Here is a 17,887-nt window from a genome sequence, read left to right as displayed (position 1 = left end):
GTACTAAACAAAATATTATCTTTTTTTTTTTTTTTTTTTTACTTTCTTACAGAATTTGATTTTCTGCTGTAGCTTCTGGAGATTGCAACAGACTTGAAAACCTCCGTGTGCGATCGTAAATGAAGCCTGAGGAAACTGCCACTGTCACATGACTCCTATCTTATCCCTGATTGGTGGAATCACAACTAGCCCCGTGTTACAACCATAGACATCATAAACCGTAGTAGATGTGTCTATATGATGTCTATGGTTACAACTGTACCCGGTGTCCCCTCATCTATTGTCAGTCAATCTGTGCAATAGTGGAATTTTTCATTGATTTCATCTGCAGGTTAAATCGATAAGCCAGCAGGTGCCATTCGTCACTGAATCATTTACTTAACAGACTCCTTCAAACACTGATTTATTTAAGAACGAATCATAGCTCGAATCAGTTGTGACCACGATCAACCATTCTGCGTTGGGGGAGCATCTAACGAAATGTCAATAATGTAGCCTAGGTTACTCAATATAGCTTATTGTTTATTGAACTTTTGTGAACAACAGAACTCTTATAACGTTCAAGTAGATTTGGACTCACTTGGTTTAGCTGTCGTGAGGCACAGCGCTTCCTGTTGTTCATATCCATGGCGATGGTTGCAGCGATGGATCTTTCCAGAATGAGGAGCTTCGTTCTCTTCCACACTAAACCTCCGGGTGTCTGCAGTGCTCAAAGGGAAACTATAAAACAACGCACAACAACAATGACGCAGAGTAGCTACAATGGTATATGACAGCTCCACATTATTTTTGGTCGTATGACGGAGAGATTCAGAGAACAATAGGGGCCTTCAAGTTCATTCATATATATCTATACGTCCACCCACACATGCAGCAGAATGGCATATGCCATCTTTATTGATCTACACATTCTCAACACAATTAACCAACCAGCTTATAACCAATGCAAACATGAGCTGGTACTTATTGATTTATTTTCCAAGTAACATATTATGAAGAACCTCATGAAATGACATGCAGAAACATGCATACACAGCTTTCTAATGTAATAATACAGTGCTTATTAAAGTAATTTCAATGGTTGGACACACAACAACAACGTGTTTATGCAAATGGTGTTATTAAACAGAAAATGGAACCGTGCAAATGTTAATACAAAAATGAGAAGCAAATGTCAAGGGTTTACATAATAAAATTGAGTCGATTAGCGTAAACAACACGTTTATTAAGGCAGGTCTCATTGCAGCAGTCTGTAATCATTAAAAGTCCCCCATCCCTAGCTGATTTCCATCAAAATCCGTTCAAACACGAAGATTTCTTACTTAACACTTCAGCAAATACGTAATGATCACTAGCACATTTAGAACAGATGACACAAGTACTTTCGAGGTGATTTTAAATTAATTAAATCAGGGTTTGTAAACATGTAGGTGGGTGTTCTTGGAATGATATAAAAGCGATCTGCACTTAATAGTAAACTTTCAGACATAATATGCACAAATCTATGAGTTAAAATGATAAAATATGCTATAATCTAGAACAAGAGTGATCAGTCTGGCTTATGGATGTTCTTGCATACCTCTTTGTAATTTTAAAGATGTTTTGAGCAACCCTGCTATAGAATATTAAGCCACAACAGCAGCAGTTTCATATCCTTGCATTGTCTTTCAGCTAATTTCCTAGTTCTAGATTTTATCGTAATTCATGCAAAACTCTAAAAGCTATTAACATGCAGATTGTCAGACGTCAAGGTCCGCATACGCTGAATATGTTTTTGCCATATCAGGATGCATTTGATCGGATGAGACCTGATGGATGATCACAAGCAATGAATGAGACTCCTGCAGGTGAGATGATGAAGGATGATGACAGGCTGACTGTGATTGGATGCGAGCGTTCAGCAGTCTCTTTTACTAAGGTGAGCGGCTCAACCAAACACCCTTTCACATGCTCAGAGCGCAGTCATAACTTTGTCTCTGTGCACGATAGACACAATCCTGCCACTGCGCTCAATCAAACCGCTCTCACCAAACCCACCACTGCTCGCAGGGGGTCTGTCCACATAGGAGGGTCTAAATCAGACACATATGCACATGCAGGTGAAACACAGATGATATCAGCCTACATTTTGTGACAGAAACTGAAATACTGGCAGAGGTTTTTATCTTGGTAGCTCAAATGTATACCTGTGTGGTGGCGGAGCATGTCCCAGTTCCATGGGCTGTATGTATAGTGGAGAGGTCACACTAGGTGGATGTGATCTTTGCCAAGGTTCCTGTGCAATTGGAATGTTGTGCGTATACTGGAGAGAAATAGAAAAACTATGATTCACATGAGTGAAGTCTCTTGCCAATTACTTAAGCATTAAGAACTCAGTCTGCTAAACCTCAGTCAATGTAAAAACCAATATCATCACGCTGAATTATTTGCTCATAATTAATTTTTTTAATATGTTAGATACTCAAGATTAAAATTAGTCACAAGGCTCAGGGTTTGCACTCTCCTGAGAAACTGCATTTGCTTGCTAAATTTGTGTCATGGAAATAATATGAGGTGGGAGGAAAAACTATACTGCTTTTGTGAGCGAACACAAAGTTTCTTCGGGGAAAGAAATACTGAAGCGCTGAAATATAATTTTCGTCCCATCTCATATTTTTTCTCCTTCACCATGGGGATACAGGTAGGGGCTCCTGTAGCTTTCAAACTTTTTGCATGCAAATATTATTGAAACTTTCACAATAAATACAAAGATTAGTGCTTTTCAATCCACTTTTATGGTTACAAAAACTAGGACTGTCAATAAAGTAAAACAATCATGATTTCCAGCCTCTTTTGAAAACAGAATGAATATATATTATATAATAAATAAAATATATTTTATTCATATATGTTGAGTTAATGTTAAATTTGGCAGACTTAAAATAATTCACATAATAAATAAATACGTTATGATATCAGACTAAAAGCCCAATATCTAGCTAATAAATGCCTATTTGTATTTCTTCCTAAAATAATCATATAAAGTAAGAAGGATATTGAAAGAGTACCGGTTGTAAGCTTGGCTCAGGGCTTGTCTGTGCACTACAGAACAGAGAGAGAATCTTTCATTACATAATTACAACCAGTAGAAATAGAAAAACCTTTCATTATACAACTGCAAAATATATATATTTTTTAAAAGCATACATTTTTATATCTGAGTGCTCATGATTGTGTTTGTCTGGCTTTACCTTAGATGGGGATGTTTTGCTGGAGTCATGGCTGTGGAAGACAAAAGCAGTCAAATATACATGACATGTGATGTGGTATTTGCATTAAAGCACCATTTACAGGCTTTAGGGCAGATGCAGGGCAGACACAGATTAAGCATGTCAGTAATGCATTAGGTTGATTATTGACGGGCGAAACAGCATATATCACACAGACCTACCCTTAGCCTTGACCATAGACTGGGCTCGTGATGGGTATCTTTTACTTGGTCTTCTCTCAAAAGTGCTTGCTCTCCTGACTTTACCACTATGTGTGGCCTGATATTCGGTCCTTCCACTGTAAGCACAAACAACATGATACTTAAAAAAGGATTATATGTTGCCAGAATTAGGTGTGCATGCGTGTAGGGTCTCGATCAAGTTTTTTTTGTGCCACAGATGCGATCAGAGTCATTTAATATTGAGTATCTGCCAATCCTGAGTCTTGTATTTTCCGAGTGCTTGGTGCACACTTCCAAGTACATTAAAGTTATTAAAATCAATCCAATCTATACAGGGCCGTGAAGAGAGTTTCCCCTCAGGGGGAAGATGCTAAAATGTAAAATATTTTTTTCATCCATCACCACGGAGTAATTTCAAAATAGCAATTACTATTGTAATTATATTGGTAGATGTAAACATCTGTTACAATGTTAGACATTGTAAACTAGACTGTGTGGTCACAATTATGAATACTTCTTGTATTTTATATGCACAATAAGCAGAATAATTGCAAAAAGGTTAGAAAGCTATCACAAACGCACATTAGAGCTTCTTTTCCTTTTAGGAAAATAGTTGGATTAGACAGCTGATGAAAAATAAAGGATCGTGCTTAGGATAGCCAATACCGATCTGTTAAAAAAACTGCTTAATCAACCCCGATACAGATCTAGGGATCGGCTCGAGACATCCCTAGATGTGTGTGTATGCACCTGAATCTGAACCGTGAGCCGAGGCGTGTGAAGTCACTGCGGTTTCTCGTGTTGTGGGTTGGCTGTCTGAGCCGGAAGAAGGCGTGGCTCTCGACTGCACACTTCCATAAGTGCTTACACTCTTGAGAACTCGACAGCTGAAACACAAACGTGTGCTCCTGCTCTCGGCCCTGCACACACAAATACACAGACACACACAAAAGCACTTAACATTATAGAACAGGGGTTTTTATTATTATTATAAATTCATAATTTCATATTTTAAGATTATATTTTAAAATTATTTTTTATTTAATTTTAATTTATTATTATAATATCATAATTATTTTTTAAAAAAATGTGTGACAAAAAAAGAAAAGTAAACTACAAAGTTAGCATGAATAAAGTTGAGATTCTGCTAAATATTTCATTGGTCCTCTAACATTAAAAATATTAAGCAAAATTAAAATCTAGTTTACAAGCATAGGATTCCACAGCAATATTGATTATTTTAATGGCAAATATAACATCACATCCATCAAAGTATAGAGGAATTTTTACATGTATAATTTTGGTATCCTACAGTGTGAGCACAGATAAATGAGTGCAAGTTTTGTAAAAACTCACCTGTTCATCATCCTCCACCACTACTAATGTCAATCTGTTCTTCTTGAAGTCAAGACGGGTTATTTTAGGCCTAATTGGAAACATTTATGACCAGCATGTTGAGATGGAAAGTAATGATCCAGCCACGGGTCAGAACAACAGGAGTGTGTATCTGTGAATCTCACCAAAAAAAGAGGCCAATTTTGCTGGATCCCTCGAAAACAAGGATTCCGGTCGGTGTGAGTCCCAGAGCATATTCTCCTCCATCCCGTCCCTGCACAAAGTCAGTATACAGCACTTTTACACTGCGTTAATTTCAAAAGTACGTTATACAAACCACTGATTAAAAGTTTGGGATCAGTAATGTTATTTTATTGTTTTTCAAACAAGCCTCTTATGCTCACCAAGACTGCATTTATTTTATCAAAAATACAGTGAAAAGTAATATTTGTGATATATTATTACAATTTAAAATAACTTTTCTATTTTAATATATTTTAAAATGTAATTTATTCTTGTGATGGCAAAGCTAAGTTGTCAGCATCATTACTCTAGTTTTCAATGTCCAATGATCCGTCAGTAGTCATTCTAATATGCTGATGAATTTCTATTTGATGAAACGAGTAAAAAAGAACAGCATTTATTTGTAATAGAAATATTTTGTAACATTACAAATACCTTTACTGACACCTTTAAAAAAAAATCAATTTAATGCATCCTTGTTGGATAGAAGTTTTTTTTTAAAGCTTTTGAACTGCAGTTTTCGTCCTGATATCAGTTAATTTTAAGCGCAGATGGGTGGATGAATGAGAGCATGATAGTCCTTCTAGAACTGCTATTATAAAGATTAATTCCTCTACTGTAGTGGCATATTATTGCTGTTGTGAATGTATAATGCAGCTTTTAATATGTTTTAATACTGATATAGAAAGATGCAATGGAGTTATTATTCAGTTAGAATATTGTTTTTATAAAATACATCATTATTATAGAGCTATTATAGATAACTCTGCTGTTGTGAAAGTATAAGAGGGTGAAGATAACAATATGAAGCCAAGAATTTGAATATGCTCTTAGAACTGTAATCCTTGAAATCCGAGGACTGAAAGGATGTAAATTAACTAAACTAAAGCCCTATTCGGACGGGACTAGTTTTTTTATCACTCGACGTGTGTGATTTCATGTACCGATTCAGACGGGAGTGTGTGTTTTCTAGACGTGGGTGTTAGAGGTTAAAGTAATGTTCTGTGCTCGATTGCTGACGTACATGTCTTTTAATTTAGTATTTATTAATATCATTTTAATTTACTATAAAAAGCATATTAAGTAAACTTCACGAGTTTAAAAGTGACTTTTTATAATAAACCCACATAAGTGAGCAGCATCATCCTCTTACCTGACACTGATATTAAAATGGGTATTCTTTGCAGTTATTTATTTTTTTGCGATTTGGCTATATTTATTATATCATTTTATTTTTTCGTCCGTTACTATCCATGTTGAAATTAAATGAAAGCATGCTGAAGATTGATGTGCAAACGATAGCTCAGCTTTTTTGATTTGGTAGGTCAAAAAACGCACAAGAAAAAGCGTTCGCATTCGGACTGGATTAGCACTACCTGAGGTAATTTTTCCTTTTCCTTTACTGCTTTACTGACATCGTCCTTAATGATTACTGATGGCACATTCGAACGGGACTAAAATCCCTGAGAAACTCTGGTAATAATTACTTTACCCCACCTCTCCTAGTAAAACTAATCCTGTCCGAAAAGAGCTTAAGTGATCTCACCTTCACAAAGTGCATGTCCACTCCATACATCTCCAGCCATTTGCACTTATTCAGGAAATTTAGCTCAGCGTGAGAAGGACTTGTTCCCCTGTAGAGAGATGTAACATTCAAACTCATGAGCCATAATGAACACCATAACTCATCATTGTCCAATACCCCATCAATTTATGGCTAGACTACAGCAACTTCCTCTTGCACAGCCTGACAGCATCTGGCATATGTCCCATCGAGCACATCCAAACGTTCTGTTTGCACTTGTTTTTAACCTGCGGAAATCCTCTCAAAATTAAACTTCGGCTCTGCTCAAATCTCTACACTGGCTGACATTATCTGTAAGATTTCAATTCAAGCCATTGTTTCGGTCTTACATTTACGCTCTGGCATCTGTAAAGTCTAGAAATATCTCATTTCCGAGAACAACAAACAATCCAGACATATTCAAACAAATGCAACAACTCATCCTTAGGGACTAATCAGCAGTTGAGCACATACTTGTATAGTAGCACGCGCTGACTGATGATTACTCTTAAAACAGGGTCAAATGCAGAGCTGAGGATTTAATTAAAACCACAGGGAGACAGTGTTTGGAGTCTGTGTGAAATCCATGTAAACATTTCAAGTGTGATTATCACGAACAAATATAACTGACACTTCAATCTGTTTTAAGGGACTTAATTCAAAACACACACAATCTTACGCCGTGTTCCAACCACGTGTGACATGAGAAAGCGTCAAGCGAAAAATCTGTTAACCAGACGGCTAACCTCTGTTTGCTAAACATCAAATGTGTTCTGATTGGCTATTGGCTTAGTCAACTTACATAGAACTTTCACTTTCAGTCTTGTAACCTGTATGTTAGGACAGTGTTAGCTGTAGTATGGTCAATCATACTCATTACCTGCATTCAGCCCATTTGCGGTAGATGTCTGCCTCCATAATCTCCGTCTGTTTGGGGGAAAAGCGAAACTCTGATACCATCACAATAGAGTGTTCTAATGGATCACAATCCCCAAGTTCACCTATTAACACACAAAATAGAAAGAAATGGAAATTAAAAGGCAAAAATCTGCTGTAAATAATGGCCAGTTTGGTGTTTTTTCATGTATTTGCCTGAACACACAGAACTCACTCTGTAAGCAATAAGCCCCGAGCTCCACGTACACATCATACGGACATTTTAACCTGCTCAGAGAAGAAGGAGAGACTTAATGACCCTTAAAACAGCCTGTAAATGTGTTTGCAGCATATAAAAAGTGGCTTTCAAAACATGCAACTGACAGTTTTCAAACAATGATCAAAATCCACTTCCGTAAAACGCGAGATGACGAGACCCCGTATTTATGTAAGAAAGTATGTGCACCCTGTGTGGGAAAGTGTGTCGGATCGTATCTGTGCTCTTAAATTAGAAGCCGTGTGTTGGTTCTCATTGGAGTTTCTTTTATTAAAAAGGAGCAGAGCAGCACCCAGGAGACCAGACCCAGATTATACACACTGAAAAAGAGCTTTTATTGGACCCTGGTAGAAACCCTGCCTCACTGCATGTGCGCGTGTGACAGAGGGAGGGAGGGTCAGAGGCGTGACAGCGGGCAAAAAGGAGAATATGAAAAGCCCTCCCTTTTTCCACTGCGTGTGCATGTTTGTGTGTATCTCACTGTGAGGTAAGCGTAATTTCTTACTTGCCGGACAGTATGTCTTGTCTAAGCTGCAGTACGAAGAGATACCTGCAAAAGAAGTGGTTACACAATCATAAATCTGTAAAAAGTCAAATATTTTTTAAATAGTTGTCAAATATTACAGTTCAGATAGGTTAAGCATACATATTAGGGATGAACTGACATTAAAATACAGATAATTATTTGGTTACACGTCTCATTTGTTAACATTAGTCAAAGGTAGGGTAGGCAATTTGTTATACTGGTTGAAACTCTATTCACATTCTGACATTAGCAATCAATAATAGAAGCGGTCTAAATATTAAAGCATGTACACATATCTTCTGTGGAAGTCTCAGGACCAAAAAATGTAAGTCCAATCATTCGTTCGGTGGGTTGGTATTCGATTTTCAATTTTTGCATTTGAATATTCGGGGGTATCGTTATTTTTTTCCACACACTTGGCATCCCCCTCGAAACGGTTCTCATGTGCGCTTGAAAATGTTTACACTATAAAATCTGCCGAAAAACAATACTCTTTTTTACAATTATCTTAGCTTAACCGTTTTTATTAGGATGGACAGTTGAAGGATGGACAGTTGAAGGAACCTAACCTTGTTATATAATATATTTGCTTATTCTTAGCCTACTAAAGTGTTCCCTGCACCTGGAGTATTCTCGGTCTAAAGCGCACAACTGCAGCTTGTCTTTTGGGTTAAGCTGCATTGCTTTGACATTGTGGAAATAGAATGTGGAAAACAGAATAATAAACAAAATAAGAAACTAAATGTATTAGCCTTTTTACTCGTTATTTAGGGCTGTGCTGGTAAACCTGACAACGCACCACCGCGGCTGAGTAGCACCGGCGGTGGTCCGCAAAAACGATTTTGTTTTGTATGTGAATGCTGTTTAACTGTTTTACATGAATATTATGACACGGTTGAAGCACAAAGCATTGTTTACAAAATAAACAATAGATTAACAATTAAATGTTACATCGCAGCCATGGAAAAATTTGGATTCTTGACGAATGAGAGAGTTGTGCGTGAGCCCATAAAAATGTAAGCTTTGTCGGCTTTGTATTCGGGTTTGCGATCTGGTCACCCGATTATCAGTATTTAACAATATTCAGGTAGTTATTCCACTGGGCATGGAATCTCTTGTTTCTTTTCCCAAATCTTCACTCACGTCTCACCCATTTTTGCAGAGGATTATAAATGTTTCTTCCTTTGTTTCGCTTTTAATTAGGCCTATTATATTCGCATTCTTTACGGTGGTAGCCTAAAGTAGAAAAAAAACGCTGTAGGACAGGTAGCCTAACTTTTTACTTGCATGTCAAATTCTTTTTAACACAGCTTGTGCTTGTTATTAAACTTGGTAAGGCACTTCAAATTTATTTTTTAAAGCGCGTTTCACACACGTGTGATTTTAGTCTCGATTTCTCTGGCAGCGCAAAATCAAACATAGCCTAAATGTCTTGACTCTGAGGAAGATAAAATTCACTCTTTTACAACAAGTTGAATACATGAAGATATTAGAACAGAGATGGTCTCTTTCCTGCTCGTGTCCCACATCCCTGATCCCTCTCAAAGCGCAGAGCGGTAGGCTTAGGCTATATCATGCGTCTTTGTGTGGAAATATAAAACGAATTGAAAAAAAATAACTTTATTATATTATTTAAGTAACCACTATTTACTGATTTTTATTTCAATGCTTTACAGGCATTAGTGTATTGTTTCATTGACGGAAGTGCTCAAATAAACACGCATGTCTGTTACGAAATGGATGTTTGAGCCTCGTTTATTATTATTTTTTATTTCCCTCCGAAGCTTTGAATATTCGATGTTGATTACTACGGAAGATTCGAAGCTCAAAAAATGGTATTCGGACCACCCCTACCTGCCTGTCAACATATTTATTTCAGGTGGTACAATTCAGTTCTGTAAGTTGTTTGCGTTCATTATTATTGTGATGTTATGTTCTTTGAGACATGAGGTTATTTCTATTGAGGTTATTTATTTAACACCTTTGCAGAATCTGTTGTGTGCGTTCACGTGTTTTGAAGGAGCGTGGCTTTGGAGACGCTCTGAAGGGAAGGTGGGATCTCATGCTTTCAAAGCTAGCTTTCAATTGCCTACCATACCTTTAATGCATTAACTAACATGAACTAATAACGAGCAATATATTCTTACAGCATGTATTAACATTTATTAATATTAGTTAATAAAAATGTTCCTGTTCTCATGTTAGTTCACAGTGCATTAACTAATGTTAACAAATACAACTTTTCTTTTATAATTTATTAGCAAATGTTGAGATTGACATTAACAAAGAATAATAAATGCTGTAGAAGTATTTTTCATTGTTAGTTCACGTTAACAAGGAAACCTTATTGTCAAGTGTTACCGATTATTTTCATGTTATGATCGATATCCGATAAATGAGTGATATAAAAATTCTACGCTAATTAAAAAAAAAATAATAAAACCAACCAAAAAATAAAAAAACAATATACCCAAATTATTTTAAATGCTACAAGTGAATTTATGCAGCATAAAATTATAAATGCACAGTATGAAAAATGGGAGATTTGATAAAGATTACATTTATAATGTTATTAAATTATTAGTGTTTTTAAAGGTTAATTTTCAGCAAAGATAATTAAATGTACAAATAGAGGAAATTACCATGCACAATTTAATATTGACAGATACAGATATATTTAAAAATCTCTAATATCAGCTGATAACTGATTTATTAGTATGTATCACTAATACAAAAAAATATAAAATAAATAATTCACCCAAATTCAAAAATGTTATGTACTCTTTCTCAACAGTGTTTTAAGTCTTCTGAAGCTATATGATACATTTGTGTACATTTAAGTCACTTCAGAAGACTGGCGCACTAACCCTATATGACCTTTTTATGATATTTTTATAGTGCCTTAGAAGACAGTTAGACACAAGTTAAATTCATATATGACAGCTGCTGTTTACCTGGTGAACTCTTCGTGAAGGTTATTGGGCTCCGACGAATAGAATTTAACCCTGAAAAACAATCTGTATGGAGGTCCATCTACGACAGAGAGATTTTATGAGTAAGAGTATGTGTACGCTGGAATGAAACAGACACAATGTCAATTACAATAAAATTTGTGCATAAACTTTAAAGGGAACAAAAAAGACAAGAAGCTCTCCCTGAAGGTTATGAAAGATTGTTGTCATAGAGACAGGCACAAGTCAGCTAATGTTGATTCAGTGTGACTCAACGGCTTTTAAAAGTGTTATAAAGCATATACCATTATGAAGGGTAGTACTACTGCGGTTATGCTATAATATAGAGAAGACACTACAGGGACTCAATCAATGGCCTCTTTTCACTAACATCATAGTCTTTTTTGAATTGCACACAGGTTGCATGGCCTGAAAGATTTTAAATCTGTGTTGGGAACAGCATCAGTATACAGTCATTTGATTTAATCTCCCACTTTCTCCATCCAACAACTTTCTCTTTGGTGATCTGCGTGGGGTGTGTCTTGCACGCCCATTGTATACACTCATAGACATTTGTCACTACTAGTCACTACGGCAACTGTAGATTATGAGCCCAAGGTTATCAGCCATCTGTGACCAGCCAACTAAACAACACCACAATAACTAATTGTGTGTGTGTGTGTGTGTGTGTAAGATGTCTTATGACTACTCACATCTAATCTGCTTCTTTATGGGTTTGGCTGCATCCAGCCAGTGCTGAAAACATAAGAAAATGTAAAAAACAGCATGGGAGGATTGGGGGTGACAGTGGGAGGGAGGGAGAGGGAACAAGACAAAGAGTTTGTTATTAGTCTGAGTGCTGAGGAAAAGAAAATCCTGTTGTTCTGATTGATGTCGAGTAGCTGTTTCACACTGACACAATCTCATTTCTCATTTCTGGTCTAAGAGCTGCAGCTTATAGAAAAACAGGTCACTGCCACACACACGCACACACGCATGCGAACGCTTATTGAGTGCCACTCACCGCAACCTGCTCTTGGTCCATGAACTGCAGACCAAAGTAATCAGCCTCCACCAGATCCAAATGATACATAATCTGATCAAACAGATCCTGTCCCTTAGAATGTTTCTGAAACACACACATTTAACACACAGATAAATCACTAAGTGCGGAAAGCTTGGGGCTCCACACTGATCTTGTGACAGTTTAAGGGGACACCTGTGGAGCATGTCGTCGGCAGGACAGGAAGTTGCTCCAGTGCGCCTGCAGGGCTCGATGGCCCTGAATTAGGCACAGCGACATACATGCTGCATTGATTTTCATATGCACTCATCACGGTTGAGTGATATAGCTTAAAATATCTTGGCATTCATCTCAATTTTAGTCTTGATTTTTGTTTTGTTTTTTTGTCAGAAGAACCACAATTCTTTTTTTAATTTAATAAGTAATTTAACAATAAAAATCTAGTTATTAATAAATTCATTTTTTGAACACAGAGACGAATATATAGTAAATTTCATTTTAATTTTCCATAACAAAAACATAAATCTACACAACTGTTCAAAATCTTGGGGTCACTAAGATTTCATTTTCAATAAATTCAAAATTGTATTCAGCACGGATGCATTAAATTAATTAAGTGACCATAAAGACATTTATAATATTACCATCAATGTCTATTTCTTTTTATTAAAGAATCATGAACATTTTTAAAATATTAAGCAGCAGTTTTCTACATTGATGATGGTAAGAAATGTTGTTCTTGAGCATCAAATCAGTATGTGTAATAATATTTCAGAATAATACTGTTTTTACTGTATTTTTGATCAAATAAATGCAGCATTTGTGGGCATTATGCCACAAATGCTGCATTTATTTCATCAAAAATACAGTAAAACAGTATTAAAAACAGTTAAAAAAAAGAAAAAAAATCTTACCGACCCCACTTTTGAATGGAAGTGTACAAAAATCTTTACTAAAACGCTTTAATATATTAAAAATGTAACACAGGGACATCCATGAGAATTTCAGAGTGATGATGGAAAGTAAACTGTTGAATAAGAGCTCTGAATTAATGAAATTTACAGTTTGAAATAATTCACAGACGTGAACTGAACTTATCAACAGGATGTTTTTCAGCTGAATTTAAATTAAAATGCTATTAAAAGATCTGTCTTAATGCTCTTATACTCACAAGACAAGAAAACATATATTCTTTAGCCAAATAAAAGTCGATCAGAATTGTCGCAATATTCATATTTAAAGTCGCAGTGAACTGGAAGTTGCAACCGACTTTACCTAAGTGTTGTGAGGTATTTCCAAGTGAAATGGAATATTGAATGGAGGCCGGGGTTTTACTTTAGCTCACCTCACCTCCTCTCCATCCCTCGCTGATAGCAGACTGACGGATGGAGAGGAGTGGTTCAAACTGACATCATCGAAGAACACCATTCCAGAGCGGTAGAAAATGTTCAGGTTTTGATTACCAAGAATTACCAAGACCAAAACTTGCACAGATAAATTGTTCTCAACAAGACTAGTAATGTGTAAATAAGTATACATTACTATAAGGTAAATTTTGATTTCATGCCGACTTTAATTTTAAATCGCCAGCAAAATCATGGCAAATATATTGTGAATATTCCAAATCCAAAACGTTCTCCAAACCTAGTCTTATTACAAAGTAATTTGACAGATGATAACAAACACTTTGAAAAGCCAAAGAGAGATAAAAAGAAAATTATGGTCAGTTTATTTTCAAGGCCAGCATCCACTGAGATTAAAAACTTTCAAACGAATGTAGATAATTTGGAATTTATCTATTGATTTGTTCCATTTAACGGAGCATGATTGATTTCTTTTGTTGGTTCGGGGATGATGTGAGGCGAAGGATTGAGCACATGATCAGAATAGGTCACGGAAATGGCAGGAGCTTCCTGTTATCATGAGAATGAGAAGTATTCCCTGAGTGGAACTCATCTTGTAATCCTGAATCATCATCTCTACAGGGTATAAGAAATTAGTCAATAATGACATTACTTGGAAATGGGACATTACTTGGAAATGGAACATTCTTTGGAGTTTGCCAAAGACAAATTATAGAAAAGCTAATGCAAGACGTGATCCCCAATTTTCTAAGCCATTTTTGCAATTACTCTACCATTAAAATGTTTGGGGTCAGTCAGATTTTTTTTTTTTTACAAGAAATTAATACTTATTCTGCAAAGATGCACTAAATTGATCAAAAGTGACAGTAAAAATATTCATAATGTAACAAAAGATTTATATTTTCAATAATAAATGCTGTTCTTCTGAACTTTATATTTATCAAACAATCCTGAAAAAAATATCATAGTTTTCACAAAAATACTGAGCAAGAGTACAACTCTATTCACTCATAAAAAATATTTCTGGAGCACCAAATCAGCATATTAGAACTATTTTTGAAGGATCATCTGACACTGAAAACTGGACTGTGTGGCATTGCCATTTCTGTTAGTTTTATATTTTCTCATGTAATGCAGTGACATTGCTAAAAGTGTGACTTGAGTGTCCAAATAGTTTTTGGAGCCACTGTATAAGCTTGATATGCTGTTATACTTCGAAAGGTCACTGAATAATATAATACAATGACCTGAAGGATTAGAGACATTGACATTATTGTTTTTCAATTTAAAGTGCTGGTCTATTGTTGTGATAACATTTAGTCTTGATAAAGGCTCGAAACCTTGATATTTAGACAAGATCCACAAGGCACACAGACAAAATCTAAGACAGAGGAAAATACACACACATACGGTATGTAAGGTGCACACAAACCAAGGCCGGGGCAAAAATAGCTTGAAGTGTCGGAGGAGAGTGGCTGGATTTGGGACACACCCTGAGGGGGGCAGGGGTGGCTATTATTCTCTTTGATACTTGCTGCTGTTCAGTTTGACCTACAACCCTTAACATACATAAATCGACATGCATTTTAGAGCGGTTCCCTGTTCTCAATACACACAAAGTAGTACAAACTAGTCCTGCATCAAATAAAAATTATTCACTTTTGAAACTAAACTGATTATCAGGTTTGATGTTTGGGTTTCAGATGACACTGAGAGCGGTCAAATCAAAAGGAATTTATGATTTGTTAAAGCTTAAGCTGACACACAAAAGGTATTTTATAAATTCTTTGACACGTTCAGACTTGTATGACATAACATTGCCTGACTATGACAGCCATGTAAACCAGCGATCAGCAACCCTGTCATTGAAATATAAAACGATAATATGATGTGAACTGTGGACTTCAGTATTGAGAATAATGAAATATTTTCAATTAAATCTAATTATCTAATAGTTCTAGTCCTCTAATTTGATTGGCCCCGTGATGATCCAAGAGTGCTTTTATACTTTATGACACACTTTTGTATCATTTTCGTTTGTCTATGTTCACGTGTTCTAGACTAGAGCATTTGAGTGGTGTGGAAGCAGATTTTGCCTGAAGAACGGGTTTTTGACAGTAGGCGTACGCTTGCAACGCACTGGTAACATGCTCTATTGTGTTAGTCTGGTGGTAATAAATCTCAAGGGGACTATGGGGAATATTTCTCTTTAAACCAGATGTGTTATGGTCACATGACAATGACAACATGAAGGATGTGGTAGGTTCTGATTACATTCATTTAACACACATTTACCATTAAAGTCCGGCTTAGTTAGCTTACATAATGGCACAGTGTACAGATACCCTACATAACAATCTTTAATGTAGTTCCATAAGTGTTAAAAGTCTAAATATTTCAGTTTTATAAGAATGATTTAATAATGTTCAATTATTCTATAAATATTTTTATTATTGTTTATAAACAGTTAATTAGTGAAAAATTCCATTATTATATTATACACATTGTTTTATTGTGCACTATATAGAAAGCAAGTTGCCTATATTACAAATCAATGTCGTTTGTATGTAGCCTACTTAATGGAGATCCTCACGACACCACTTTCTGTCTTGCTTGGTGGCAGGTAAAGCCTAATGATTTGGTTTCTTTTGGAGTATACTATTTTCACTGGCTGAGAAGAAATATACAAACAAATTGACACTTTCTCAGAGATATATTAGCCTACTTGTTAGTTTTTTTCAACTGTAGGCCTACTGTAGTAGTCTACTAAACCGTGCTGATAACGATCGTTAAAAAAACTACAGTGCAAACTCAAATTCACAACGAAAATTACACTCAAAGTAGGAGGCACAGTGTTAAAAAAGAGATATACAATAATGAATTGAAAAGACAGTTACAAACAGATAAACTGTCAGTCAGTAATCGACCCATTTCACGGCGTGACTTGTAGGCTAAAAGAGGGACCAAAGGTTAAGCGCATAACGTTAACTGGTTCGTCGACCTCAGTGAACAAATGGAGAAATAATTTCTGGAAAACACTTTGACAGGAAAATCAGCTGGGGAATTCCGTGTGTTTTTTTCCCCCTCTCTTGTTGTTTCATTTTCAGTGAAAGCTCCCAGTGCTCGAGGGAATCTGCAGGTTTGTGGGTGACAGGTTGAGCGGTCGCTATAGGTGGGAAGTAAACAGGAGGACGGGAACACGAGCACCATCTGTTTGCCTTTCAACTACCGGGACAGGACCCAACACCGGGGAAATCCGTCCGGCCACACACACACACAACAGAACTTTGTCGTTAAATACTACATTCATAACAATCAAGGTGACTTTTCTGTCACGAAAAGCTAACGAAGTCCTCCAATCACTCACCGGTAACTCCACACTGACATCCGATCCGTCCAGCAGCAGGACTCTGCATGTGATGGCGTCTTTGCTGTTGCCCGCGGCGGGGATGTGGACTACGGCTCCCCCGGTCACTACGGTCGGCGCGTGAATCACCTGCTGCTGGTGAGCCTGCAGCACTGCGTTTCCGCCTCTGCCGGTCCCGTCCAGTTCGTCTGATGTCCGAAAGCGTCGCTTTGACCGACGGCTAAACGTCCTGCGCAGAAAGCCCATCATCTTACCCCCGCGATACAGCGCTTTAATCAACCAGGGAAAACGGCACCAATACCGGACTTCTCAAGAGGAAGGCATCCAGCTGTTTCACAGGCTTTCCGCGACGAAGAAAGGCGGCGTCTACCGGAGGCGTGCAATGCAGAAGGGACAAGTCGGGATACGGCGACCTGTCACGAGCTCCGTTCCTCGTGGCGTACGGGCGAGAAAACACGAGCGCACCTGCCAAAAGCCACGGGAAGATACTCCGGTCCTTTCGTTCGTTTGATCTTTGTTACAATAAAAAGTAATTGCGCTTAAATTAAACTTATCCTCACCGGAGTCCAGGTTCTGCTGAACGATGGCGCGTTAGTTGCTTTCTGTTATTGACCGAAACTGATGTACCTCTCAGGTAAGAGTCAACCAGAGGAACTGGCCAGGCAACCTGTTCTGCGCAAGCGTTAAATCTCAGAGCAACATACAAACTTTTTTTCCTCTTCTGGTCGGTGTGCGCGAGGCAGCGCTACCTGCTGGTAAGCCAACCCAGTGATCAGGGTGAGGTTACCTTCACGCGAGCCACCGTCACTGAATTCCCCAGCAACTACAAATCAGCCTTCTGCTATCAGGAAACATTATGCGCCAATCGTCTGCATTTCACGCACGCTCATTCGAGCTCCCCACAAGCCATCATGAATAAGAGAAGAGTCA

At 37.1% G+C, this 17,887-nt stretch overlaps 1 protein-coding gene across 2 annotated transcripts in view; it reads right to left on the bottom strand.

Annotated features, from left to right (window-relative positions):
* The window catches only part of epb41l4b (erythrocyte membrane protein band 4.1 like 4B), a 25,639-nt gene extending 7,765 nt beyond the window's left edge, over positions 1-17,874 (bottom strand). The window contains exons 1-17 of one of the 2 annotated variants that reach the window (XM_077213437.1): positions 17,518-17,614; positions 16,958-17,422; positions 12,227-12,331; positions 11,916-11,958; positions 11,206-11,284; positions 8,231-8,275; positions 7,684-7,736; positions 7,453-7,573; positions 6,555-6,642; positions 4,951-5,039; positions 4,787-4,856; positions 4,181-4,350; positions 3,431-3,546; positions 3,231-3,261; positions 3,048-3,081; positions 2,187-2,302; positions 581-720 (exon numbers count right to left, since the gene is read on the bottom strand). In XM_077213437.1, the coding sequence (XP_077069552.1) occupies positions 581-720; positions 2,187-2,302; positions 3,048-3,081; positions 3,231-3,261; positions 3,431-3,546; positions 4,181-4,350; positions 4,787-4,856; positions 4,951-5,039; positions 6,555-6,642; positions 7,453-7,573; positions 7,684-7,736; positions 8,231-8,275; positions 11,206-11,284; positions 11,916-11,958; positions 12,227-12,331; positions 16,958-17,206 (1,549 nt within the window). In that variant the 5' untranslated portion in view covers positions 17,207-17,422; positions 17,518-17,614. Of the gene's footprint in view, positions 1-580; positions 721-2,186; positions 2,303-3,047; positions 3,082-3,230; positions 3,262-3,430; positions 3,547-4,180; positions 4,351-4,786; positions 4,857-4,950; positions 5,040-6,554; positions 6,643-7,452; positions 7,574-7,683; positions 7,737-8,230; positions 8,276-11,205; positions 11,285-11,915; positions 11,959-12,226; positions 12,332-16,957 lie in introns of both variants that reach the window. The other variant, XM_077213447.1, reaches the window with a different exon arrangement.
* Positions 17,875-17,887: the final 13 nt, after the last annotated feature.

This window comes from Siphateles boraxobius, unplaced genomic scaffold, assembly GCF_051911475.1.
Source record: "Siphateles boraxobius isolate OS27281-9 unplaced genomic scaffold, OSU_SipBor_1 12, whole genome shotgun sequence".
Lineage (NCBI taxonomy): Eukaryota > Metazoa > Chordata > Actinopteri > Cypriniformes > Leuciscidae > Siphateles > Siphateles boraxobius.
This window is presented reverse-complemented; position numbering and strand designations above follow the sequence as displayed.